Source organism: Hypomesus nipponensis, chromosome 16 (assembly GCF_054491055.1).
Source record: "Hypomesus nipponensis isolate SF chromosome 16, ASM5449105v1, whole genome shotgun sequence".
Lineage (NCBI taxonomy): Eukaryota > Metazoa > Chordata > Actinopteri > Osmeriformes > Osmeridae > Hypomesus > Hypomesus nipponensis.
In genome coordinates this window covers 12,108,443-12,134,543 of record NC_140376.1, presented here as the reverse complement: position 1 = coordinate 12,134,543, position 26,101 = coordinate 12,108,443, and the positions used below count along the sequence as shown (strand labels likewise).

The following is a 26,101-nucleotide window of genomic DNA, read 5'->3' as shown; positions in this document are numbered from 1 at the left end:
GGCCGCTGCGTTCTGAATCCTCTGAAGAGGGCGGGTTGCACATGCTGGGAGACCAGCGAGTTGCAGTAGTCCAACTTGGAGAGGACCAGTGCTTGGACTAGCAGCTGGGTGGAGTGCTCAGACAGGTATCTCCTGATCTTCCGGATATTGTAGAGGGTGAATCTACACGACCGGGAGACTGCAACAATGTGGGCCGTGAGGGAGAGCTCGTCATCCATGGTAACCTCAAGGATCCTGGCAGAGGATGAAGGGGTCACCGTCGCAGATCCCAGGGTGATTGACAGATCGTGGGAGATGGAGGGTTTAGCCGGGATAATGAGAAGTTCTGTTTTGGCGAGGTTCAGCTGGAGGTGGTGCTCGGTCATCCAGGCGGAGATGTCTGTGAGGCAGGCCTCAATCCTAGCTGAGATCCCCGGATCAGTCGGCAGGAACGACAGGTACAGCTGCGTGTCGTCAGCGTAGCAGTGGTAGGAGAAGCCATGGGAGGTGATGATTGGTCCAAGCGAGGTGGTGTACAGAGAGAGGGGAGGGGTCCAAGGACGGAGCCCTCTGGGACACCAGTGGAGAGCTGGCGAGGGCCTGACAGTTTGCCTCCCCAGGAGACCTGGTAGGATCTTCCCGACAGGTAGGATGAGATCCACTGGAGTGCAGTGCCAGTGATGCCCATTTCAGAAAGTCTGTAGAGCAGGATCTGGTGGTTAACCGTATCAAATGCTGCAGAAAGGTCCAGCAGAATGATGACGGATGACCTCGAAGCAGCTCTAGCAGACTGGAGGGCAGTGGTGACTGAAAGGAGGGCAGTCATTGTGGGGTGGCCAGTCTTGAAGCCCGATTGGTTGGGGTCAAGCAGGTTGTTCTGAAAGAGAAAGTTTGACAATTGGTTAGATACAGCACGTTCAATTGTTTTTGAAAAGAAGGGTAACAATGATACCGGTCTGAAGTTCTGGAGGACGGCAGGGTTAAGGGAGGGTTTTTTGAGTAGAGGGGTAACTCTGGTCTGTTTGAAGGCAGAGGGAAAGGTGCCGGAGGTAAGAGAGGAGTTTAGGACATGGAGAAGAAAAGTTATGATGGAGGGGGAGATGGTTTGAAAGAGAGGGGAGGGGATAGGATCAAGGGGACAGGAGGTGGGGCAATGAGAGAGAATGAGGTCAGAGATCTCTGCCTCGGGGACAGGGGAGTGAAAGAGTTTAGACACTTAGTAGGGTCAGTCATGGAGGGTGAGATGAAAGGAAAGGTGGGTTTAGGGAACCGATTGCTAATGTCGGCAACTTTTTTCTCAAAGACGGAGGAGAAGTTGTCTGTTGTCAGGGTGGAGGGAGGGGGTGGGGGAGATGGGTTAAGAAGGGTGGAGAAGGCAGGAAAAAGTTTGTGGGGGTTTGAAGCAAAGTAAATTTTGTTAAGAAAGTAGAGGGTTTTACCATAAGTTATGTGAGAAGAGAAGGATTTAAGGAGGGTGTGATACTTATCAAGGTCCAGACCGTCTTTGGACTTGCGCCATCTCCTCTCAGCTGCCCAAAGGGTGGACCGTTCTTCACGAATAACATCCGTAAGCCACGGGCAGGAGGGAGAAGATTGCGCAGGTCTGGTTGACAGGGGACAGAGATAGTCAATTGATGCAGTTAAAGTGGTTAACAAGCAGTCTGGGTTAGGGTTAGGTCTCTCTACCCAAGAGCGCTGACGCTGATGATCTAGCTGTGCTCCGACTGCGTGATATGACGAGATGCTAGTGACGCGCTAAGGTCTCGGAGTCTCCTGAAATGGAACTCGTCTTACTGCCTTGAAGCTGCGTGCGCATCATCATCAAGACCCCATTTATACGTCAAGATAACATCCAAGCTAACAATTTCACCAAATCTGACTGCAGCTTTGTATACCATATTTACTGTGTTATGGTTGTTTGAGTTAAACAACTTGCTTAATGAATTCAATGGCTGTTAAAAAGAGAGAGTTCCAATCACGTCTGAATTATTTTTAAACCTTGAGGTTTAAAAGACAACTTTGATAAACTGACATGCACCAACTCAGACAACTGAGTTTCAACATCCAGTTACACATTTAGTCTCTATTGTTTACTCTACTCTTAAGGCATAAATATGTTTAACTTAATGTCTGCACCTCTCTGTCACTAACTGTCTCTGGAGTGGGGGGTGGGGGCTTCACAGGGTGTCTACAGGTGTAAACCAGTTAAATTTAAGACTTTTTAAGACCTTTTAATACCACTTCCAATTGAAATTAAAGTCCAAATTAATGATGGAAATACCAATCAAAAGTGGAAATATACAGTAATCTTCCCAAACACTGATGTCTGTTCAATATGAACAGTATGGTAAAATGACAACAATCGGTTAAGTTTAAGAACATTGACTAAATGTGTGTAATGCGAAAGGATAACACAAAAATGGAACTGCTGTCCTAAATTATATTTTTTATTACACAATGTAGCAACTAGCAATTCCATGAATCCCATGGAAAGAAAGGCAAATAAAGAGATGAACTGATGTGGAGCACAAATAATTCAAGAAGCAGTACTTCTCTGAAGAGAAGCTGTCCAGCTAGAGGGGGGTAGTCCAGCAAGGGATCTGTTTTTCTCTCAGCATCCTCTGTTGAACTCTGAGCAGGCCTCTGCATGACCCTCCAGACCTGTAAAAGTGAAGAAAGGTTCCATGTCAGTTGTGAAAAATGAAGCTTTTTACATCTACATTTGACATAAACTACAGTTTTGACTGTGAAATGGAGTGGCATTACTTGAACTTGAATCTAAATGTGGTGACCTGATGGAGACCCGGCCATGCAGAGTCACTCAAAACATTTGGTTCGATTCCAGGCTCTGGCAGGAGTATTTAGCTCTAAACTGGTCAATATATACACATCTGACAAAATACCAGCTTGACCTTTGCCTGTAAACAGTGATTCTGACTGTGAGAGACCTTTAAATAGGCTGACCAAGTGAAACTAGCCTGGCTGACGTAGGTCGCTTTCTCAGGAAAATGACAAATGAAATAGGCTTGTTTTGAAAGATCCTATATACTGGCTATCTTCAGCAGGCTTGTGTCTACAAAAAGCAGCCCTCCCTGATGTTTTAGGAGTAAAATTGAGTGAAAGACAATTTTGTTTACACACGGCCAGTGAGCGAGCCGAGTCTGTCTCTAAGGCCAAGTCAAAACGATGTACCCCCGGGACGCAGCCTCACTTTCCACAAATCACAAAAATAATCGGAGCATCTGGCTAAAAGCACAATTCCCACATCTCCTGAAGGCTGCGCTCCTCTACATTTTTGGTGTCGACCGAACTGTAAAATGGTGAACTTATGAACATGACGCGACCAAAATATGGCTGCCGCCTAAGCCTATGCGGTCTCCCTGGCGCATAGGCTTATTACAAAGACTCTCACGAGCCAAATCAAAATTATGAACCGACAGGTCTGTGGGGAATCGCTTGTTCTCCTAAAAGCTGCCCTCCTCTACCTTTTTGAAGAATTTGCAGAGATGCTACATGATTTACTAATTACACAGAGGGAAAAGCTAGCTACTTTGAGTTCGGTTTTCCGTCACTTCAAACTCACGATCTAAACGTCTCAAAGTGCTCAAACCTTCACCATAATTCAAGAGTAGTGTACTTTAACAAACTCAATCATTGATTCTAGCTTAAAATGTGTAAAAATAGGACTTACCGAACGTGGCTGCCTCCAACACGGCTATCAGGCAATTCCGGTTGAAAACAACAATGGCCGCCAAAAAAGAATTTATATTCGTAACGGCGAGCTGCGATTGGAAGCTAAATGAAACAGGAGCTAAAGACCAAGGGTGGGGGCTTGGTCAGCACACCATATCCAGAAAGGATGTGTGTGCGTCTCGCCAAGCTCACGCGTGTGTCAAGGAGGTTGACCACCTGTCCATCTTTGTGCTGTATTGTATCGCACAGCATTTTCAATATGCGACGTGCGGGACAAGGGGTGCAAATGATGTGCGACAAAACGCAAAGCGGGACAGGTGGTCACCCTAGTGTCAAGGGGCAGGATGAGTCTGAGAATTTGGAGCGCGCGCACTGTGGAGCATTTCACTTGAATTTGATCATATATTGACATACCGTGGTGAAATTGTTTATGGTACTTTAGAGTGATGTTGTCTTGAACCCTATTAGGTTTTTCAAACCTAACCTAATCAGTCAAAATGATATTTGATTTTTCACTCAAAGATATTGAGGCAATGTGGACATTTACATAAATACTAGTGCTGTCAAACGATTAAAATATTTAATCGCGATTAATCGCATTAATGTCATAGTTAACTCGCGATTAATCATAATTAATCGCACATTTTAATCTATTCTCAATGTCCCTTGATTTCTTTTTGTCATATTCTTTTTTTCAAATTTTAATGCTCTTATCAACATGGAAAAGTGGTTCGGATTGCTTCGTGCCAATATTTTTTTTATTGAAAACAACATTGCAATCGCCTGGCTTTGACGAGGGGGCGGAGAATTCGCATCAGCTGTGTGCTTGGCCATCAAGTGGTATTTCAGACTGGACGTGCTGCAATGATAGCTCAGTTTACAACGACAAAACACACAGATCACTGGTCTTGTCAATGGAACCATTTGGCAACTTTTTAAAAGTAAACTCTCCATTCAGAATCTTATTGGCATCCATTTCGGCATCTCGCACTCGCCATCCACTCAAAACTAACGTTAGCCTACTACAAGAGAATGTCTACTATCCGTAAACGGGCTCTGCTACTACTCTTTAGCCGGCTCGCAAGCCAAACAAGTGTTTGTTTCTCTTTAGCCGGCTGTGTTTGTGGCGCGCCTGTTGTTTTGTTTCCGGTCTAGCTAGATCCGGTGTGGTGTTGTAGTTTTTCTAAAGTCGGTAATTGTTGCAACAGCATGTGAAAAAAACTACAAAGTCTGCAAGGCCAAAAAGAGCGTTAATCGCGTGATAAGAAAATTGACGCCGTTAATTTGGGTTTGCGTTAACGCCGTTAATAACGCGTTAAACTGACAGCACTAATAAATACACTTCTTTCAGCCATTTTGTATTGCATTTCTTTTTCCATGTCACCCTATGTAAAGACATGTATTCTACACATCTGTAACTAATTTCAAGTCGATTGGGTCTATGGTTTATGAGGGGAAGGGTTTTGAAGGTTGTACCAAATTTGGACAGTACAAGAAAATTCATAAGTCTGACAATATGGGTCCCTGAGGTTTTTTTGTTCCCCATGAGAAATAAGGCATCTATACCAATTTTCAGGCATTTTGGAGTAATGGGGCGCTGGGGAAATCACGTAGACTTTGGGCGTGTTTTATAGCGCCACCTATGGGCGCACATGGGCCATTTAGCGGAGAAATATAATAATAAGATTACTAACAAAAACAATAGGTTCCCTCCTACCGGAGGAACCCTAATAATGATAAAACTAACGAAAACAATAGGTTTCATCCTATTGCAGGAATCCTAATGATAATAATAATAAAACTAACAAAAACAATAGGTTTTCGATGATGATGATGACAATGATGATGATAACAATAATAATAAACAATATATAACAACATCAGACTAAACAACAATTCTCTTTTGACATTGTCCTTTGATTTGGAAGAAAAAGACTACGGTTATTTACTTGATAAAGTCCTCTTGGTACCCCACTGTTAGGATGAACAGATCCAAAAATATTATGCTGACGGAAATTCTGTTTCTTATTTTTAGATTGCAACCAGGTCTCAGATACGTTTTCATGAAACAAAACCAACAGTCCTACAGAGATGTACCAATCAATCCCTTTGCCTTTACCACTAGTATAATGTAACATGCTGTGTAATTTATTCATTGCTCTTGTCAGAGCTTTCTATTCAAACTGCCTATCTTGGATCTGGTGCTTTCAAAGTAGTCACTACCAACCACCTACAGTATTTTATCAAATACGGTACTTCTCTTGGTCTAATTTAGTTAATGTCAAGAGCTACCCTATTTAGCACATTATCTCAGTGTTCAGATAGTGGATGCAAATTTGGCCTTCACCTGGCATTCAGTAGCCTTCTGAATAGGCTGCAATAATTGCTTTGAAACCGGGCAGTATAAAAGCAAAGAAGTGTCTTCATTAAGGCTATTCTTTGCATACCTTGTCGAGATGGCAAGGCAAAAATCCACCATAGCTATTTCAATGCCGTCTCATAAAATTCTGCCATGCAAACCCATGCTAACTGGCTGCCAAGACAATCAGACTTAATTTTGCTTAATGTCATCACCAGCTATCCTCTGCTAGCTTACCAACTCGACCACACAGGCATGCTAAGGTTTATTTTTTATAGTAAAGTAAAAAAAGAGTGCTCTCGTTTGTGTTCAATCACAATTTTTTTATTTGCAAACCATTGGTTGTGTAGTGCTGTGTTGTTCCATAATATTGTCCATTAAGAGTTTAAATCATTTGACAATTGAATTTCTCCTCTTTGGAGCCAGTGATTGAGTCTGTGGACAGACATCTTCAACTAAGGTTTGCAGCCAGTCTAACAGTCTAGCCATTTTTGGAAGTGCATTACATTCAGGTTCAAATAGGCCTTAGCCTCTCGCATGTCCATAGGCTTTGTTGTTTGTTGGAGCACAACTACAGTAATTATTAAATAAAGATAGAGTTAAAGATTATCAATAGGTTCATATTCTTAATCGTCTCCAAGCAAACAGGGACTCATCCACTGCAATGGTTTGAATGTGTATAGCGTTTTGCAATAATGCTTGTGTCGATTCGAGGAGGGCGTCTTGTTTGAAATGCTGACATTTCAAATGTAACTCACTCTTGTCTTCCCTTGTGCAATCTGCAGGAAACCTTCTTGGCACCTTGAATTATTCTCTTCCTCCTCTGACCGGTTTCTGATCACTCTTTACCTTCCCACTAACGTATGCTCTTCCGTCTGGTCCATTCTTCTTTCCAGATTGTACTCTCTTTTCCTTTATCTGTCTGGCTGTGTGAAACTCAGCTTTGTTTTAATTTGTTTACTGCATTTGGTCTTATAGGTTGCCTGAGCCCTTCTCATTCTATCTCCAATGTCTTTATGCTCAAATCACTTTCTATTTCTACATAGGGGAGTGGTGTACTTAGGCCGCTGTGCATCCTTATTCTTTTATATCTCTCCTCATTCATTTGAGGAGTGTATGCCATGAATACAAATACTTATTTTATACATTATGACTTTAGAATATTTGTCTTGTATAATATTACATATCATAAAGTGTACAAGCTCAAAATACACATTTTCATGTTAACAAGATCATTATATGGGTTAGATGTCCATACAATTTGTACAGCTTTCAGGGTAGAGTAATATGTCTTCTTGTTCAACATGTCTAACAAGCTTCACAGATGTTCTTACTGTGTTTAGATTCACATAGCAGGCTACATAGGTTGGTGAATTGTGAATTTTATGGAAAACATGCTAGATGTACTGTAATCTTTTAGTTAAAATGCTACACCATGTAGCCCACATGTCATGTGAAATCAATCTAATATTAAAATGCTTACATATTTTTACATATTTCATGAATTGCTCAGTACTGTTAGAATTGTTTGTGCAATTTAATATACCTTTGGGTTGTGAGTAGATTGTGTAAGTCACTACTTACTAGTGTATATAATGTTTGTTCAGTTTCTTTTAGTCATAAGGACAGTTTAGGACATTTTGTCAATGAGAACAGAAGCTTATATATTGTTAGTATGTTGTTAATCTAATATCTTTGCATTCCTTTGTTATGCTTGGTTTTATGATTATTAATTGGAGGCAGTATCATGACCATTTACATGATTGATTTATATTATTAAACATGTATGCAGTTTGTACCAAGGGAAATTACACTTGGCATGGTAACCAAACTCAACTATAAACTAATCTTATAAACAAAGCATAACTTTGCATGAATGCTCTTCCTGTACTGTTGGAACACTTTCAATGTACTAACCTCTTGCCTCAGCACTGACATAGGGGCTTCCATGCTGTATCTAATTTCAAATCTATTTTTGGTCTCACAGACTAGGTCTACCCATCACTTGTCCATGTCTCATTACTTGTTACTGCATATCTAACCATCGAGGTGACAGTTAATTCACATTGATCTCTTTTCTTTCTTGCACCCCTTTCAATCTCTCTTCCAACGCTTAAAATAGAAGTGGAGCAAAAAGGTAAATAACTGACACAATCCAAACCCTAGCTCCTTGTTTTGTGGCATATGGTTGTTAAACCTTCCTATCCCCACAATTATGTCCCAACCCAGAGTAGGACATACCTACAAACATATCCCCATACCAAACAAAGTTAGTCAATTTCAATGATGGGAGAAAGACTGATTTGATTTTTTTAAAAGATGACACAACACTACTAGTAGTCAAAAAATACGAGTGGGGGTATATTGACTCTAGACCATAGGGGTCCCGTACCACCACCCTGGTTGTTTGTGCTACTCAGCACAATCTAATATTTATTGGCTTTGAACCCTCCTTCAGAGTGTGCCATGTTAACTCATTCTGGCCCTTAAATCTATTGCTTCTACTGTCTTTTCTCTCTTTTGTAGCTCCCCCTTCTCCTGCCTCCCCTACACCCCCCTGACACTTTCTGCTCTATTCCTCTGTTGATCTGTATGCCTCTGTTCAGAGCAGCAACAAAAACACCTAAGGAGACCCACACTCTTAATTTGTTTAAACTTTAATGGTTGTGACATTTGCACTACTTCGTAACAACAAACCTCTCAGGTATATACTGTAGCAAGGTGTTGTGACAAAGTGACAAATATCACTCAGTTACAGGCCTGCTGACTACTGCTCTCTCGTAACCTCCTGTCTGTTGCCAAGTGATTTTAGTTGGCTACTTTTTTTGTTTACAGGACCAATGTTTTTTCATTTCTGTTCCGTTCTTTTATCCCCTTATTTGTTTTCTATTCCCCTACAGTAGATGTCTAAGAGGCAAGGCTTCTTTTGTTTCAGACAATTAATTACATTATAACTTCATATATTACACATTATGCTTAACAACTTTCCTATTCCTTTTTTCTTTCTGCACAAAACCAAACTCCCCATTCTGCCTGTGAACATTGGCTATAGCAGTAGTCGTCTTTTGGCCACTTTCAATGTGTGTTTGTCCCCACTCTTCCCGGACAACCCATATTTCAAAATGGTGAAGATAGCAGAATAGAGCTATATGGAAAATAATCTGTTGTTTTTTTCTGAATCACATGAATGTGCTGACCAACATCTGTTTCTTATTCTACTCTTCTCCCATCACTAGTTTTTGTTTGTCCCGGGACTCTGAAAGCTGTCGGAGATCCTTCCTTTCTTTTTGAAGCGGAGCAGCAGGCCGGGGCATGGTGCAAGGACCCATTGCAAGCAGGCGACAAAATTTACTTTATGCCCTGGACTCCATACAGGACAGATACTCTCATTGAGTATTCTTCTCTTGACGACTTCCAGAATGCTCGGCAGACCATCACATACAAGCTCCCTCATCGTGTGGATGGCACTGGATTTGTGGTATATGACGGGGCTGTATTTTTCAACAAGGAGAGAACCCGCAACATTGTAAAGTTTGACCTACGGACTAGAATCAAAAGTGGTGAGGCCATCATCAATAACGCTAACTATCATGACACATCGCCATACAAGTGGGGCGGGAAAACAGACATTGACCTGGCTGTGGACGAGAACGGCCTCTGGGTGATCTACGCCACCGAACAGAACAACGGCATGATGGTTATCAGCCAGTTGAACCCTTACACCCTTCGCTTCGAGGCTACCTGGGAGACGACTTATGACAAGCGCTCAGCCTCGAATGCCTTCATGATCTGTGGAGTACTCTATGTAGTGAGGTCCACTTATGAAGATAACGAGAGTGAAGTCAGCAAAAGTCTCATAGATTACATTTACAATACCAAACAGAACCGGGGCGAGTACGTGGATATCCACTTTCCTAACCAGTACCAGTACATTGCAGCTGTGGATTACAATCCAAGAGATAACCAGCTATATGTGTGGAATAATTTTTACATCCTAAAATACAATCTGGAGTTTGGTCCACCTGATCCTGCGCACGGTAATTCATCTTTCACTTCTCCTCAATACACATCATGAACTCCTCAATACACATTACTGGTAAATTGCATTTTTGACATTGTGTTTCCAGCTGCCTACAACGTGTGCCGGCATTCGTGGGTTTCCACACTGCCTGTGTGTCAACTGTCACGGTTGACAGATTTTTAATTTAGACTATAATATATGTTAGATATGTTACGGAAGCTCTACAGTGTATGAAGTATCAAGGAGTGGTGTGTGTGTGGTGGGGTACTCTTCAGAAAACAACATCTCAGAAGCAAGTTACCATATCAAACGGGTAAAAGTATGTGGTGTATTTATGGAGGTTTACAACACAGACTTTCTCCAAGTCTCTCTAGTGCAAAGGCCCTGAGAGTCCTACCTATCGGCTCTTCCACTGGAACCCTACCTGCCTGGACAGGTACAAAGTCTGCCTCAGGGCTAGGTTACATTTTTCCCACAGTACCCAAGCTTTAAATCCTTGTTGGCCGTTAAACAAACAGTTCACATTCTGTGGATGGTGTGAAGACCCTGTGTGTCTTCTGTGAGACGAGGCATGCAGACACACTGGGGAAAAGATCAATCACTTGGGTCATGTCAGTCTAGTCTTTTTAATTTTGCGATCATCAACTGAAATGAAAGCTGCCTTGGCCACAGATAGTCTTTGCATTGAGAATATAATAACTGTAATTGTCCTAATCCCTCCTCATCCAAATGTTCTTAATTCCACATAATGCTCTGTTTAGTGTGTGATAGGTGTAGAGGTAAGGCAACATTTCTACACATTACATGGCTCAGTATTTATGTATTTGCTTGTCCACTTTAGTATTGATATGGTCAATGCGGCTAAATTCGGTTCAGATGGTCAAACATGAACACCATTGTGAGACGCAGACAGGCTGTGTGCTGTAGCACACACATTTACACTGAAGCTGTAACTGAGGCCTAAGGGGGATTTAGTATTCAAACGTTGAACTGCATAGGATTGCTATCAAAAGGAGAAGGAAAATTCACATTTCCCTTTTTTGGGTTTGTGAGCAACTTGTTTGATGTTTTTCCCTTGCCTATGAAAAAGTATCGGCATATTTGATTGAATATTTGCTGCATTAGAAGTAAATTGCAGTTTCAATATGAAATGTGTATAAGCAGAGCCTTGTTTCTTGTCTTCGATTTGTCATGATCTGATACTCAAATACAAAGGGGTGGCAATTAGCTTGAATACAAATGCTTTATTACAATAATGTTTACATACAGCTTTGGTAAGAGTTGTATGAAAAACCCCTGGCAATTCCTAAATGTGAGAGCACAAATACACTTTTAGAGTACTAATATGCAGCAATAAAACTACAAGGATTAAAATGTAACACGTTTTTATTTTTGTGCCTGTTGGAGATTTGTGGAATAGGTTGCAGTGTTTTAATATTATTTTTGTTTTGTTGAATGTACATTGATTGCTAATATAGAAATTCAAGAAAGAATGTTAAAGATTTTGTTTTTGTCAGACAAATGTCTAAGAGTCATTTACGCATTTCTCTTGGTAAACATAGGCGAAGGGCTAAATTTAGGAAGTTCTAGTAGATTTTGCTGGTCTCTTAACCTGACAAGTGATATAAAAGATTCCACAGGCTGCTAAGTAATGTGTGTTGAGCTGCCATCAGTGGGTGTGTGGAAGATGGCCTACAGTGATCAACAAGATGCCAATAAGCGTGTCCTCCCAAATAGCCTGCCAAAATATAAATGATAACACTTTTTGTGGCTGTCACAGGGGCCTTTTTCTGACATATTCCCATATTCATATCTAGCCATTGCTTCAATTCACACAGAGCTCAAATGATTTTTTGTTGGTGTTAAAGACTAAGAAGAGTAATTGTAGAAGGCATTATGAAATAACTCACAAGTAATATAGAAAAAAACCATCACACAATAGTTTTTCTAATGTCTGTGTGCCCATTTCTTATGTACAGTACTACTGTGTCTGAGATCTCTGATGTACATGCAATCACATTGTTATTTTACAGTAAAACAGTGAGTTTGAGTTATTCACAGTTAGGTCCTTGTCAAGTTCAGATGCTGATTATGTCAGTGCTGGATGATCTTGTAGGATTATGTGGGAGTAGATGGGGTTGAGTCCAAACAGTAGTGGTTGCTGAATACGTCAAAATGGGTCAGTCCCTTTTTTGGTTAACCAGTAATACCCAGATGTCCCCACTAAAGCTGCACTGTATGTTCCATGCTTTTTTCATATTGTATACCTCCACATCTTTTTCCCCTCTTTTTAAGTTGAAGCTTGTGAAAGATGCACAACTTTTGTAATGACTATAACGATTGAATCTAAATAAGACGTGCATGAAAACATATTCAATATTCACTTATATGGGCTATTTATGCATGTATGTATACTGTATGTCTCAAACTACTGAGCAACCATCTAAAAATAAGCTTTTTGACTGAAAGATCATCAGACCAGGTCCCAGTTTACATCTTCAACGGGACACAGGTGAGCTAGGGAAAACCCTTTATTTATCCTGAGCTGTGCAATTAGATTGCAGATTACTTCCATAACAAGACCCTGAGCTGCAGTTAACACCCACACAACTCACAACTGCCTCTTTAATTGTTTGGATGTCAATACATTTGCATAATATTTTCGCAGGGAGGCCTCAAATAACATATTCACAAGTGGAGCTCATAAGGCACAGAATGACCCAATTTATTGTAAATTACAATGTAGTATTACAATGTAGTACTACAACAAGCTGGCTGTGACACAACATGCCAATCAGCTAACCAGTTTCTAACTATGTGTTAAAAACATTTAACTTCTGCAATTTCTTTATTATTCTGGTTTAGTATTGTGGGGTGCACAATCCAATAACATCTACATGTTGCAAGTGTTATCTGTTTTATACATGTGGAATTTATGAATAGACTAATATAACATCAGATTATCCATAGAATCATTCAGTTTTTCAGTTTAAATGTGCCAATTTTTTCAGGTCATAGCTAACTGAAATAAACATTGTGTAGGGACATACTTAGTTAAGCTGAGGAAGGGGGGAGAGGCAGAGCAGGAAAGAGAGGGAGCTTGTTTTCAGGAGGGAACGCTTTCTCATGGTCATTGAAGTCACTCTGCAAGGGAAAGGTGTTTACAGCCTCTGCCATAGGTCCCCAAGTCACACACAGAGACTGAGGTTTGTGGGAAACTATTAAAGATAGTTTTGTTTGTTCATCCAAGTGGAGACAATATGAAAAGGAGAGCACCGTGTGGAAAAGGACCGTTTCGTTTCTATGTCCCTTCACCCTGCACACCACCCTCTCACCCTCCCCACTGTGGACGCATGTCCGTAGGCCCGCTTTTACTCCAGTTGCTGATAGCGAAGCCCTCTATTGTACTACATCGTCAGCAGCTCTAGTGGTGCCATTTTTTGTCTGGATGAGATATGTGTCTGCTGGCCCTGATCTGAGTAGACAGTGGCTGTCCGTTGGTACCCAGAGGCAATGGTTTGTACCTTAGCTCCTCTCCAGACTCAGATACCCGCCAGCAGTGTCATACTCCTGCCTGGTGGTCTCCCTCAGCATCTGCAACAAAGGAATTAATTACCTCTGAAATATGCACTGGAGATGGGAGCAACATTCTAATTCAGTGATGGATTCTCCGTCATACAGTACATTTGTGTGACTTTTTTTGTTTGTTTTTCATCTCATGATACCCAAGTGTTGTTATACCAGGATGTAGGAGAATGTAATTTGTTCTGTGGCTGGGATGAATATTTACGACTTTGTCCGTGCCAATCATAACATTTCCAATGTGACTCTCCATATAAATAGAGGAATTCAAGCAGTCCATGAGAGACTTTCCTAGAAATGTAAACCATGATGTTTCTTATTCTTTAAGAGTAGACAATTACTGTATTTTTGATGGTTCGATGTATTTTATGATTTCTTTGATGTTTAAAGTACTAACAATATTGATATTGCACAGCTGATGAATAGGCCTCTTCTGGGTCATGCAGTCTCAGCAGAGAGCCGCAAAATAATCTCTCCACTGACGTACAATACTGTATGGGGGCAACAATGAGCCTGGGGATGTGTTTTAGAATGTCATTGAGAGATGTGTTACATAAGAGAAGGATTACCGTGTTCTCTGAGGTATGATCAATGGGATCTGCTGTCTCATGTTTATTTACTGTTTGGAACAAGGCATATTAAAATAATAACTTCAAAGACGCCTTATAAGCCCCCCCAAAACAATCCTCACTGCCTTTAAGGAGGTGTGTTTCACATCCTTTGTGTTTGTGTATGTATGCTTTTGCATGTGTGCTTGTATGAATTTACTGTGAAATAGACACCTGCTGAGCATAGCATCAGTATAGGCTAGTTTAGCACACTTGGAGTTAACACTTGAAATGTGAGGCACGTATAGCAGAGAAAGAAAAAAGCAGACTCAAGTCTGGCCGCTGCTGTGTCTACTCTCTGTACTTTGGTGTGAGAGCCATTTGAGACAGCTTTAAATGACAAGTAAACCAGCTACAATATTCATTCATGCTCCCTCAGACGTCGACACAGACAAAGACACAAGGCTCTAAATTCTGGGGAATGTTATGAAAAAACACGTTGACACTGTATGTGCGTCTAAAGCAAACAATTCTTTGTAACATGTTCTTTGTAACAAATAGCGTGTCATGTAAGGTTCCTTGTTTATTATTGATACGAGAGGAGTATGTTAGAAATCAGCACAATACACTACAATTGTTATCTAAATAATTGATTTAAAAGACTATCTGTAACATACACAGTGACATAAGTGTACATTTCACACATGTTAGCATAAAAAGGACATACATTCTTTATACAGTCCTGTTTGTTAAAAAGTGTCCTTCACCTCACTTAAATGGGACTAAAAAAGGGATAATTCTTTCAATGAAATGTTTAAAGCAGATGGTATTTTATTTCCTCTGCTTACTTTTCTTAGCCTTTTTTAAAAGGGTCTTGGCTCTTTTTTTCATCTGAGAAACAAGGTTTTAATAGTTTGAGCTACTGTAGATTGTTTCTGTCAGCTATTACTCTTCCATTAGTCGGGGTTTGTCACATTTCAGTGTTACTAAAAGCCATCTTCAAAAGATTCCTTCACTTTTAACACTGGACGAGCAATCACAATGAAAATCCCCTCAAGCATCTTATTTTACATTAGGCCCATATATTCCTGAGACTGAAAGCAATGGAATAAATTGAATTATAAGAATGACTCTTATTGATTTTGTAGGGTAAAAACTTTCTGAAACAATTGTACTACACAGCTCCTGTTGGTTTTCCTCTTTTTTTTGGCTCCCTCTGAAGATAAATAGCTCCTGATACGTGTATGTAACATTACTCTGGTGAACAACCATGCAGTGCACATCGTAAGTGCGGCCATTAAGCATAATATAAAAGACACACTGGCTGTCAGTTTTCATTTTTCACTTTGGTGTGACTAGTGAGGCCTGGAGAAGTCCAATCTGGTCTATGTGGAGTGCTGACAACACTAGACACCTCTTACCCAGACCTCTTCTTTCCTTCTCCTCTGCTCTCCCCCTTTCTTCTGCATTATTGTCTCTAGAGAATCCCAGAGGCATACTCTAAACCCGCAATGGGATAAAGCACAAACTCAGTGGGCTTTAATCATGAAGATCTTATGAATATGTCAACTTTGTGTCACTATCTCCACAGTACGTTGTAGGATATCTTTCATTCCACCAGTTCTCTATGACAATTGAATGTCCCTCTTCGGCTGAGTGACAGACATTAATTTAGGATCCTCTACCTGTTTCTGCTATGCAGATAGAAAGATAAAAGAATGAGTGAGAGTGATTTCCCCCAAATAAATTTGTATGAAAAGGTATTTGAGGCTATCAGACAAATGTTTGTAGAATAACCAATTAATTTGAGCACCCAGAAAATATGTTTCATCTGCATGTTACATACATACTTAATAAAACCTTTGCTGTGCCAGCAGCACTTATAGCCTCAGAACAAAACACAGAGGTAGGCCTTACATATATAACTGTCTTATGGACAGCCTGAAAGAAGTATCCATTTTCATACCTGTAGAGTTAATTCCTCCCCGTTTTCATTGGATTAAGTGAAGCTACAACATCAAGGTAATGAGATTATGGGGCTATAAGGATTACAGACCAACAGACTGTGTACACTTACATATCCCAGCATTGCAAAATATTGTGTGGCAAACTACTGCTTTAGATTACAATGTGTTTTCATATGTTATTACTTACACTAAACTTTAAGTCTGAAGTAGGCTTTTAGACTTTTTAGGCCTTTCAGACTTTACTGTTATAGCAGGAGCCCGCAATTCACATACTGTATGATTACAGAAATGTGGTAACATTGATCCTGCTACCAAAGCAATTGTGTTCTATGGAGCAAGATACAATTAACCAGACTAGATCCTCTGTAATGTAGCTTCATAGAAGATAGTGTAATGGCAGATTTTTTATTCCAGAATTTCCATTTCAAGAGACAGGACTGCACAGCAACTTTGTTAACTGTGTTAACCTAGCACAATTACTTCACTGAGAACCAGAAGAGCAGGTTTTCGGAAACGACTTCAGACATAATTGTGTTACATATCTTAGCATAAACTACAAAATAGAGCCCAATACTTGAGCAAACTACTACAAGTAGTTGTAAGATTAGGGTTAGGGTCTGAAAATAGAGTTAGGTTCTGAAAATAGTTGAAGATACGCGTATCTGAATGTTGGTAAACCTGGAATGCTCAAGTAGAGAACCCCCACCCCCCCTCAAAGATCCTAGACCTTTTTACGCCTTCAGACAGGTTGTTTGCAAATATAACAGCCAAACACACTCGTGGCATTCTTTCTACAATGGATATCGTTTGGAAAGTTCCTCCCAACATGTTGCAGAAGTTCCCACAAATGTGTTGCACTTGTAGGTTGCTTTTCTTTCACCCTTCTGTCCAGTTAATCCCAAACCAGCTCGATGGGGTTTAAGTCTGGAGACTGTGCTGGCCATGATTTGAAGCCTACCATCTTGTTATTTTCTTCTTAGGTAGTTCTGACATAGCCTGGAGGTATGTTTTGGGTCATTATCTTGCTGTAGGACGAACCCCTGACCAACCTAGGTGTATACCAGAAGGTATTCCATGGTGCTGCAAAATGCTGAGGTAGCTGTTTTGATTCAGCATACCACTCACTCTGTGGAAGTGGCTGACTCGGATCTAGCAAAAGAGCCCCAGACCATAACCCCTTCCTCCTCCATGTTTGAGAGTTGGTGTCACACACCGAGGAACCATCCTTTTGCCTACTCGACGGCATACAATAATCCTACGTGATGAACCAAAGATTTCACATTTTGATTCATCGGTCCATAATACCTTTTTCCAGTCTTCAGTAGTCCACATGCGGTGCTTCTTGGCCCAGTCAAACCTCTTTTTCTTATTTTGCCATCTTAGCATTACATTACATTTTACATTTATTCATTTAGCAGACGCTTTTATCCAAAGCGAATTCCAAGAGAGAGCTTTACAAAAGAGCATAGGTCACTGATCATAACAACGAGATAGTCCCAAACATTGCAAGCAGCCAAAACATGAAGCATACATTGTGAAAAAGCTAAACAAGTGCCAAAAGGGAAGACCCATAAGAGCATGTAGTTATACAAGTTACAAATAAAACAACATGAACCACAAAAGTGCAGGACTGTACCTGTAAAAGAACAATCAACAGTAAAATATTACACAGCAAGTACAAGACTTAACTTCGTTATATCTAACCTACAATAGCAACAAGTCACTCAATAAGAGTCATAGTGATCCTGGAGGAAACTAACAAGTCCAGCCAAGCATTCTTAAGTGCCGTTGTACTCCCGGAACAAGTGCGTCTTGAGCCTTTTCTTGAAGGTGGGGAGACAGTCAGTGTCCCTGATGGAGGTGGGGAGCTGGTTCCACCATTGGGGCGCCAGGCAGGAGAAGAGCTTGTGTTGGGACCGGGCAGTCTGGGAGCGGTGGGACCACCAGGCGGTTGTCTGAAGAAGACCGTAGGTGACGGGTGGGGGTGTAAGGTTGCAGGAGAGACTTGATGTAGATGGGTGCAGTCCCGTTCACTGCTCGGAAGGTCAGTACCAGGGTCTTGAATCTGATACGGGCGTTGATGGGTAGCCAGTGGAGGGAGATGAGGAGCGGGGTAACATGGGAGCGTCTGGGTAGATTGTAGACCAGGCGGGCCGCTGCATTCTGAATCCTCTGAAGAGGGCGGGTTGCACATGCTGGGAGACCAGCGAGCAGCGAGTTGCAGTAGTCCAACTTGGAGAGGACCAGTGCTTGGACTAGCAGCTGGGTGGAGTGCTCAGACAGGTATCTCCTGATCTTTCGGATGTTGTAGAGGGTGAATCTACAAGACCGGGAGACTGCGGCGATGTGGGCCGTGAAGGAGAGCTCGTCATCCATTGTAACCCCAAGGTTCCTGGCAGAGGATGAGGAGGTCACTGCCGCAGATCCCAGGGTGATTGACAGGTCGTGGGAGATGGAGGGTTTAGCCGGGATGATGAGAAGTTCTGTTTTGGCGAGGTTCAGCTGGAGGTGGTGCTCGGTCATCCAGGCGGAGATGTCTGCGAGGCAGGCCTCAATCCTAGCAGAGATCCCCGGATCGGTCGGGGGGAACGACAGGTACAGCTGGGTGTCGTCAGCGTAGCAGTGGTAGGAGAAGCCATGGGAGGTGATGATTGGTCCAAGTGAGGTGGTGTACAGAGAGAAGAGGAGGGGTCCAAGGACGGAGCCCTGTGGGACACCGGTGGAGAGCTGGCGGGGGTCTGACAGTTTGCCTCCCCAGGAGACCTGGTAGGATCTTCCCGAGAGGTAGGATGAGATCCACTGGAGTGCAGTGCCAGTGATGCCCATCTCTCCAAGTCTGTAGAGCAGGATCTGGTGGTTAACCGTGTCAAACGCTGCAGAAAGGTCCAGCAGAATGATGACGGATGACCTCGAACCCGCTCTGGCAGACTGGAGGGCAGTGGTGACTGAAAGGAGGGCAGTCTCTGTGGAGTGGCCGGTCTTGAAGCCCGATTGGTTGGGGTCAAGCAGGTTGTTCTGAGAGAGAAAGTTAGACAGTTGGTTAGATACAGCACGTTCAATTGTTTTAGAAAAGAAGGGTAGCAGTGATACCGGTCTGTAGTTCTGGAGGACGGCAGGGTTAAGGGAGGGTTTTTTGAGTAGAGGAACAACTCTGGCCTGTTTGAAGGCAGAGGGGAAAGTGCCAGAGGTAAGAGAGGAGTTTAGGACATGGAGCAGAAAAGTTATGATAGAGGGGGAGATAGTTTGAAAGAGAGGGGAGGGGACAGGATCAAGGGGGCAGGAGGTGGGGCGATGAGAGAGAATGAGGTCAGAGAGCTCTGACTCGGACAGGGGAGAGAAAGAGTTTAGACATTTAGTTGGGTCAGTCGTGAAAGGTGAGGGGGTAGGAAAGGTGGGTTTAGGGAACCGACTGCTAATGTCGGAGACTTTTTCCTCAAAGAAGGAGGAGAAGTCATCTGCTGTCAGAGTGGAGGGGGGGGGGTGGGGGAGGTGGGTTAAGAAGGGTGGAGAAGGTAGAGAAAAGTTTGTGGGGGTTAGAAGCAGAGTTAATTTTGTAATAGCAATGGCTTTCTTACTGCCACTCGACCTGTCAAACCTGCAGCTCGAAGTCTTCTCTTCACAGTTGAAACTGAGACTTGCGTACTTCGACCAGTGTTAAGCTGTGCTTGAAGCTGTTGTCCTGTGAGACGCCTATCACACAAGCTGTTGACTCTCAGAAACTTGTCTTCCCGTCAGTTTTCTCCAGTTTCCAAGTGCCTTTGGATGGTGTAGGAAACTGTACTCAGTGACACCTTGGCCTTCTTTGCAATTTCTCGAAAGGAAAGACCTACACTTTTAAGGGTTAATGGTCTGTCCGTCTTCCCTTGTTAATTGCCTTTTCCTCGCCATTATGACAGAAATATATTACTTCCTGCAGTACAATACTGTCCAAATAATGCTCATGAGGGTGTAGTAACACAGTCTGTTCCAACACTACAGAGGGTTTGTAAGTAATCAACAAAAGTTGGGACACCTGTAAGAATTGTTAGCATCAATTTCCAAGGCTTAATTTACTTCCATTGCTGCAGAACCGCTGTAAGTTTGTAACCCATTACTTGTTCCCTGAAAAGGCCTTTTTGTAAAACTGAAATGTACATTGTTTTTCAGATTTTGGTAACCCAAACTTTTTTTAAAAAGTTTTTTTTTAACCTCTGGCAGTTTACCGCTTACCTTTGTACCATTTCAGGTTATTCACTGGACTTGAACTGCTTAAATGTAAAGATCCTGTAAAGTGGAATTGAAAATTAGTTTTAAGTTCAGAAGAGTTGAGAAGAATGTGTTGTTAACTACCCATCCAAATTCAAATGGGAAAAAAACACTGACAAGTATGTTAAATTAACACGTCTGAAGGAGCTGAATCTCCGCCCCATCAAATTTTTGGAATTTAGCAAGAACAGCAACACTAGCTAAATCAATTGCAGATGTCAGAACAGACCTACCCGCATTGAGTGTTTTATGTATTAATTACTTTGTCTATGTATCGTACCAGCTGAGTAACAGAATGCAACTGTCTGTGATCTGACGTAGGTAGGTCGCTGTGACGTATATTGGTCGGGTTTTGGCTCCGCCTATACAAAACCCGAGCTGAAAACAGAAGAGAAACTGTTCAAAGTTTTTACGCTTTGCACATGCTTTCTAGCCTGACGTTGTCGTACTCATAATTCTAGTCAGAATATGAGTCTGATACTGCTCCATTTGGCTGTGATTATGGGGCGTGTTCAACCAAAACCAGAAAAAAATGCCTCTTCGCTCAATTGGATAAACCTACACCAATCAGAGCAACGTAGTTGCCGAATCCCGTACGAAGGACGGCAAAAACATATTTTTGATCGACAAATGCCTTGATCGTGTTTCTCTGTTCCTCTTTCAAAATTAATGCGCTGTTGATGTCTTCTAAAACAGACTCGATGGCAGAATCTACACATCTCAGCTCTCCAGCGGCAGCCATGTTTGTTGAAAATGAAGTCAACCCAAGCGCTCTTTGGTGACGTGGTTGATTACGTTACTGTTGATCTGTCCATCATCGTATAAAGCCCGCTCTGACACTTTGATTGGTACAAACAGCTCTTGTTCGGGCATAGTTCTTCCCCAATGGAGCAATGCCAGACCGAACTTCCCGACCTAAAATGTTGTAGGCGGGGCTAAGTTTGGCTGGCACCCAGGCTACATGCTTTCAGGAACTCATTTCACACGTACATAATGTAGTGAGAAGCAAATCATGGAATTTGCTTTACAGGATCTTTAAATAAAAACTGGAAAAATGGGGGTGTTCTAAAACTTTTGACCGGTAGTTTATCTTCGCACTCGATCAAATTCCAGGATTCTACTTTCTTGATATACTAGACAGTCTTTTCTCTGTCAGTATTTTTTTCTCTTTAAAATCACGTCATGAAACACTAGTTTAAAGCTATTTACCTCCTATTTCTGTTCAATTGTTGCCGGCAGCGCATTCAGCCATTTTTTCCCTGTCTTTCAAGGCTATGATTCGCTTTTCTATAGGCAGATGTTGCAGGGACTTCCTTGCACAAACATGTAATTCAGACGGTAATATTGTTTAAATATTTATATGTATAGCTAAATATGTATAGCCTATGCAAAATTATGACAACAATTTTATTGAATTCTATGAAGTTCACTACATAGCCATTTGTGTGAGCCATTAAGTATATTGAATTAATTCCTTAACATTTTAACCTTTGTAATATGCAAAAAAAAAAAAAAAATATATATATATATATATACAATACAAGCATATAATTTCACCAGAAAGTGTCAAAAATACAGTCATGTTTCCCAACTAGCTAAACAGTGGCTTTGAAAGCACACTGAGCACTTATTTGTCTCTCAACCACCATGACAGACAGGTATGCAGTTTAGAATTGCCCCTTGTTGAGTATAGATTTTGTTGGTTTAGGGAGGGAGGGAGGCAGGGAGGGAGGGAGGGGTCAAATCTGCCTTCAGCAAATACCATGCTAAAATGTGTAGTCAGTCTGAAAATGCCTTCTTGGCACTGTCTCATGCCCATGTTAAATGATGTTCCCCTGCTCCAGCAGGCCCCTGCTAGGTAGGAGACTGTTGAGTTGTCTTCACCGGTCAATACAGACTAATTCCCAGCAGGTAGCAGGCCAAGCTCAAAGGCAATGCCTTCAGCCAGGCTGTGCTGATGTCTCCCATCCTCACTATGGGGCTATCACGGGGGCACAACCAGACAGACATAAACTATTTCCATCAGCCAGTCATCAGCCTCCCATTATCCAATGGAAGGAATAGATATGGTGGTGCTGATGTCTTGTCTGACTACCCTGCAGACAGGGCTGCCTCCCTCCTCAATATTTATTTGTCCCTCTTACTAAATATACTCAGCAATTGACAGACTCTTTTACTTGATTAAAATGGATAAAGCTACAGCAAAATACCGCTCTGAATTCCCTGGTGCAGCACAGAAAATAAAAGTGTTCAATTAAGATTAAACTTCACACATATTAGTATTCTGTCCCTTTTGATATTGCAGTTTGAGAGTTCTCTGCTAAATATGTAAACCACATCACAGTAGCTGGAGATGTGTAACATCTTTTTATTATCTGTATTTCACTGGTTGAAATGCTTTCATTTAGAACTTAAGGATATATATATATTTATACTATATTTAGTAAATGTGATGCCATTCATCACTACAAGAAAATATCTGATGGACCGTTTCCATTAGTGCTTCATGTTAAAGGTAACAGGGAAGTTTTTTTCTGTTTCCTCTCACAGGAATGCATTGTTTTTGCCCTTGGCATTAAATGATTTACCACATACTTGCTTTCTCAAAAATACAGCCTGCTACACAGAATAAGGGGGAAATACTTAAATGTAAAGCCAAAACCACACCTTGTGTTTCTCATGTGAAAATTAACCAGCCTTGCTTTAAAACCTCTCAGGCAAGAGTGACTGTCAGGCAAAAAGATGTTACTGTAATTATCATCTTGTTTGCTGTAGACTGATTTTCTTGAAGATGTTGTCCAGAAAAGCAAATATATTCTCAAAAACTGTTTCTTCCACCATTGTACTGTACAAATGTTGTACATTGTACAACATTGTGTGCATCTATACTGGTATACAATGTACCAAAATAGTATCTTACAGTATAAGTAGGCTTAAAAAGTGGAGAAAAAAATAAAATAAAAAATTCACACTAACCATAGCCTTTTATCCACAGCTCCCCCTCTGTCAGAGGTAACCATTGCTTCTCAGCCTCTGAGAACTACAACCACCACAACAACCACCACAATGCACAGAGGTGTAGCGAACACCACCACCCCAACAGGGCCCAAGGAAGGGAGCAAGGGAGCAGTGAAACCCCCTTTGGAGGTTCTCCAGACCACAGTCCCTCCACCCCTGGAGAGCTTCCCCCTGCCAGAGCGCTTCTGCGAGGCCACAGAGAAGAGGGACATCCTGTGGCCCCAGACCCAGAGGGGCATGCTCGTTGAGCGACCATGCCCCAAGGGGACACGAGGTAAGCAGCCTGTTTACCTCAGGGCCTCATGCTCCTGCTCTGTGTTCCCAGGACGACAAGCCGGGCCTCAAGAGAACATTATGTGTTTGGTACATATCTCTGCTGTTGTTGTATTGTAGATGACTGGATCACTTATTGGTAGAGTGCACTAATTTGATGTGTAGAGGAAAATATTGCAAATATAAAAAATATTACAGCTGTGTGAAAAATGTTTAGCAATCTGAAAGACAGGCTCAGCTGCTTTACCCAGATTGCTTAAAGATATTCAAGCCTGTCTAAATTGTGTGTAAAATTGTGTTAACATTCAGAGTTTACTAAATGTGGTGTTATTGGAACAGAAGGAAATAATTGCTTTTACTTTATTTGTAGTAAAACTGACATTGGGCTTTAAAAGCTCTGTTTCAGGTAATTTTGTAGCTCTTTGACCAAAGACAACATTGGTGAATTATGTTTTTTGAAACGTTCATGATAGTGTCCCTGTAAAAGCTTGTTACTTTCAAAGGTTATTCATACTGCAAAGGAAAATACTCTATGTGTCAAAGTTTAAAGAAGGCTCTTCTAACCTTCTTTCCCTAACAGGCACAGCCTCCTATTTATGTGTTTTTGCCTCTGGGGCTTGGCACCCAAAGGGCCCGGATCTCAGCAACTGCACATCCCACTGGGTCAACCAAGTTGCCCAGAAGGTCTGTACCAGTAACCCTACCACTGTGTTTTGATATTGGTGTTGATGTTTGCTAGCTGTAACTGAGACTTTCACAGCGGTTTAATTTATACAGAAGTGTTTTTCCCCATTTCATCTTGAAAGGGTCATTGGCAATATATAGACATATACATATATGTTGCTCTCTTTGCTCAAATACGTTACAAGGGATTTAAATGTACTGTCATTTAAGCACAGACTAAGTAACACTCCTCACACTTCTAAATTCCCAATGTTAACAACTCACTATTCACATGCACAGTGTTTTTTATTATCTTTTGTCCAACTGCATCATCTGTCCTGTAGTGTGAAAATGTTTATTTTCATATTTGCTGACTAACTCATTCACATTGGCATTGATATCAAATGTTGAGTCAGGTGCATTAACAAGCCTAATGTGTGATTGTCATCAAACCCTCCAGATCCGTAGTGGGGAGAATGCTGCTAACCTAGCCAATGAACTAGCCAAACACACCAAAGGCCCCATTTTTGCCGGCGATGTGAGCTCGTCAGTGCGTCTGATGGAGCAGCTGGTAGACATCTTAGATGCTCAGCTCCAGGAACTAAGGCCCAGCGAGAAGGACTCTGCAGGACGCAGCTTCAACAAGGTAATTGTCACTCCACATCTACACCCATCTCCACAATTGACTTCTGAAATCCTTGTTTCTTATTATGTAGTTAGCTGTAATGGTGATGAATATGTAATTTCCCCCTGGTGCTCTCTGAGGTGACGTCTGAGGTGCTCTATTGAGTTGGTTCTTCTCTGATTTTGATGGTCAAAATGGGATTCTTCTCACCTTGCGAAAAGATGATGTGTATGATTATTGTCCTCTTTTTGTTTCTCCTATTAGTTATCCTCTGCCTTTGTCTCTGAAAGTCAAGTAAAACTATTGAACCGACAAAAAAGAAGGAAAACAATTACACAGTTTTAGATTCTGACACTCAGAAAGACAGATATTTGCAGTTATATTTGTTCATTTGAGATAATTGCTATAATTGGCTCTGCCAAGGCAATAGGTCTGTGATGTCAGGCGTCTATGAGAGAAAATATATCATGCCATAAATGGGAATGCTTTTGTTCTTGAACCTGCAGGTAGTGTAGCCCACAGCATAAGAGAGAGCACTAACTGAAAAGAGAGGGATTATCGGATCAGTCAGTCAGTGAGACAGAACACAGTAGAGGCTGTGAACACTTGTGCTCAAGTTCAGTAATTGTGCTAATTGTGTATTTCTTTGTTTGATATTTTCCTTTTTTTGGATGAAAAAAGCTTCAAAAACGAGAAAGGACATGCCGGGCATACATGAAGGTGTGTGAGCTATGCTACTGTAACACTCCGCTTCCACCGCACACCTCTGTCCACCTCCCTGTAGTACGCCCTCTGCTCGGCTGCATGCACCCTCTCTAAATTGTCATGTAGACTCCTCTCCTCCACGGTGCTTCCTGCATTTGTTTTTTTATTGCCTTCCAAAGATGGATGTACCAGTACAGTACATGTACGAAAGTGCAAACTACGTTTTGGAGATATCAATTAAATTACAATTGTCTTCCTTTTTTTTATTGTTTTGTATTATAAATAAAAAAACATTCTTAAATTAATGTTTTTTGCTCATTCAAAATGCCTGGATGTATTGAACTTTTTGTAATCCTGAAATATGTACAGTATTCTTTGTTGTTGATGCTAACTTCAAATGTCTCACCAATATGTGGGACCGTT

General features: G+C 41.5%; 1 protein-coding gene across 7 annotated transcripts in view; it reads left to right on the top strand.

Annotated features, from left to right (window-relative positions):
• Window positions 1-26,101, top strand: part of adgrl2a (adhesion G protein-coupled receptor L2a) — a 126,480-nt gene that overhangs the window by 68,838 nt on the left and 31,541 nt on the right. For all 7 annotated transcript variants that reach the window (XM_084675532.1, XM_084675538.1, XM_084675535.1 and 4 more), the window contains 5 exons: window positions 9,268-10,068; window positions 23,390-23,686; window positions 24,266-24,369; window positions 24,809-24,994; window positions 25,655-25,693. In XM_084675532.1, coding sequence (XP_084531658.1) covers window positions 9,268-10,068; window positions 23,390-23,686; window positions 24,266-24,369; window positions 24,809-24,994; window positions 25,655-25,693 — 1,427 coding nt within the window. The remainder of the gene's footprint in view (window positions 1-9,267; window positions 10,069-23,389; window positions 23,687-24,265; window positions 24,370-24,808; window positions 24,995-25,654; window positions 25,694-26,101) is intronic.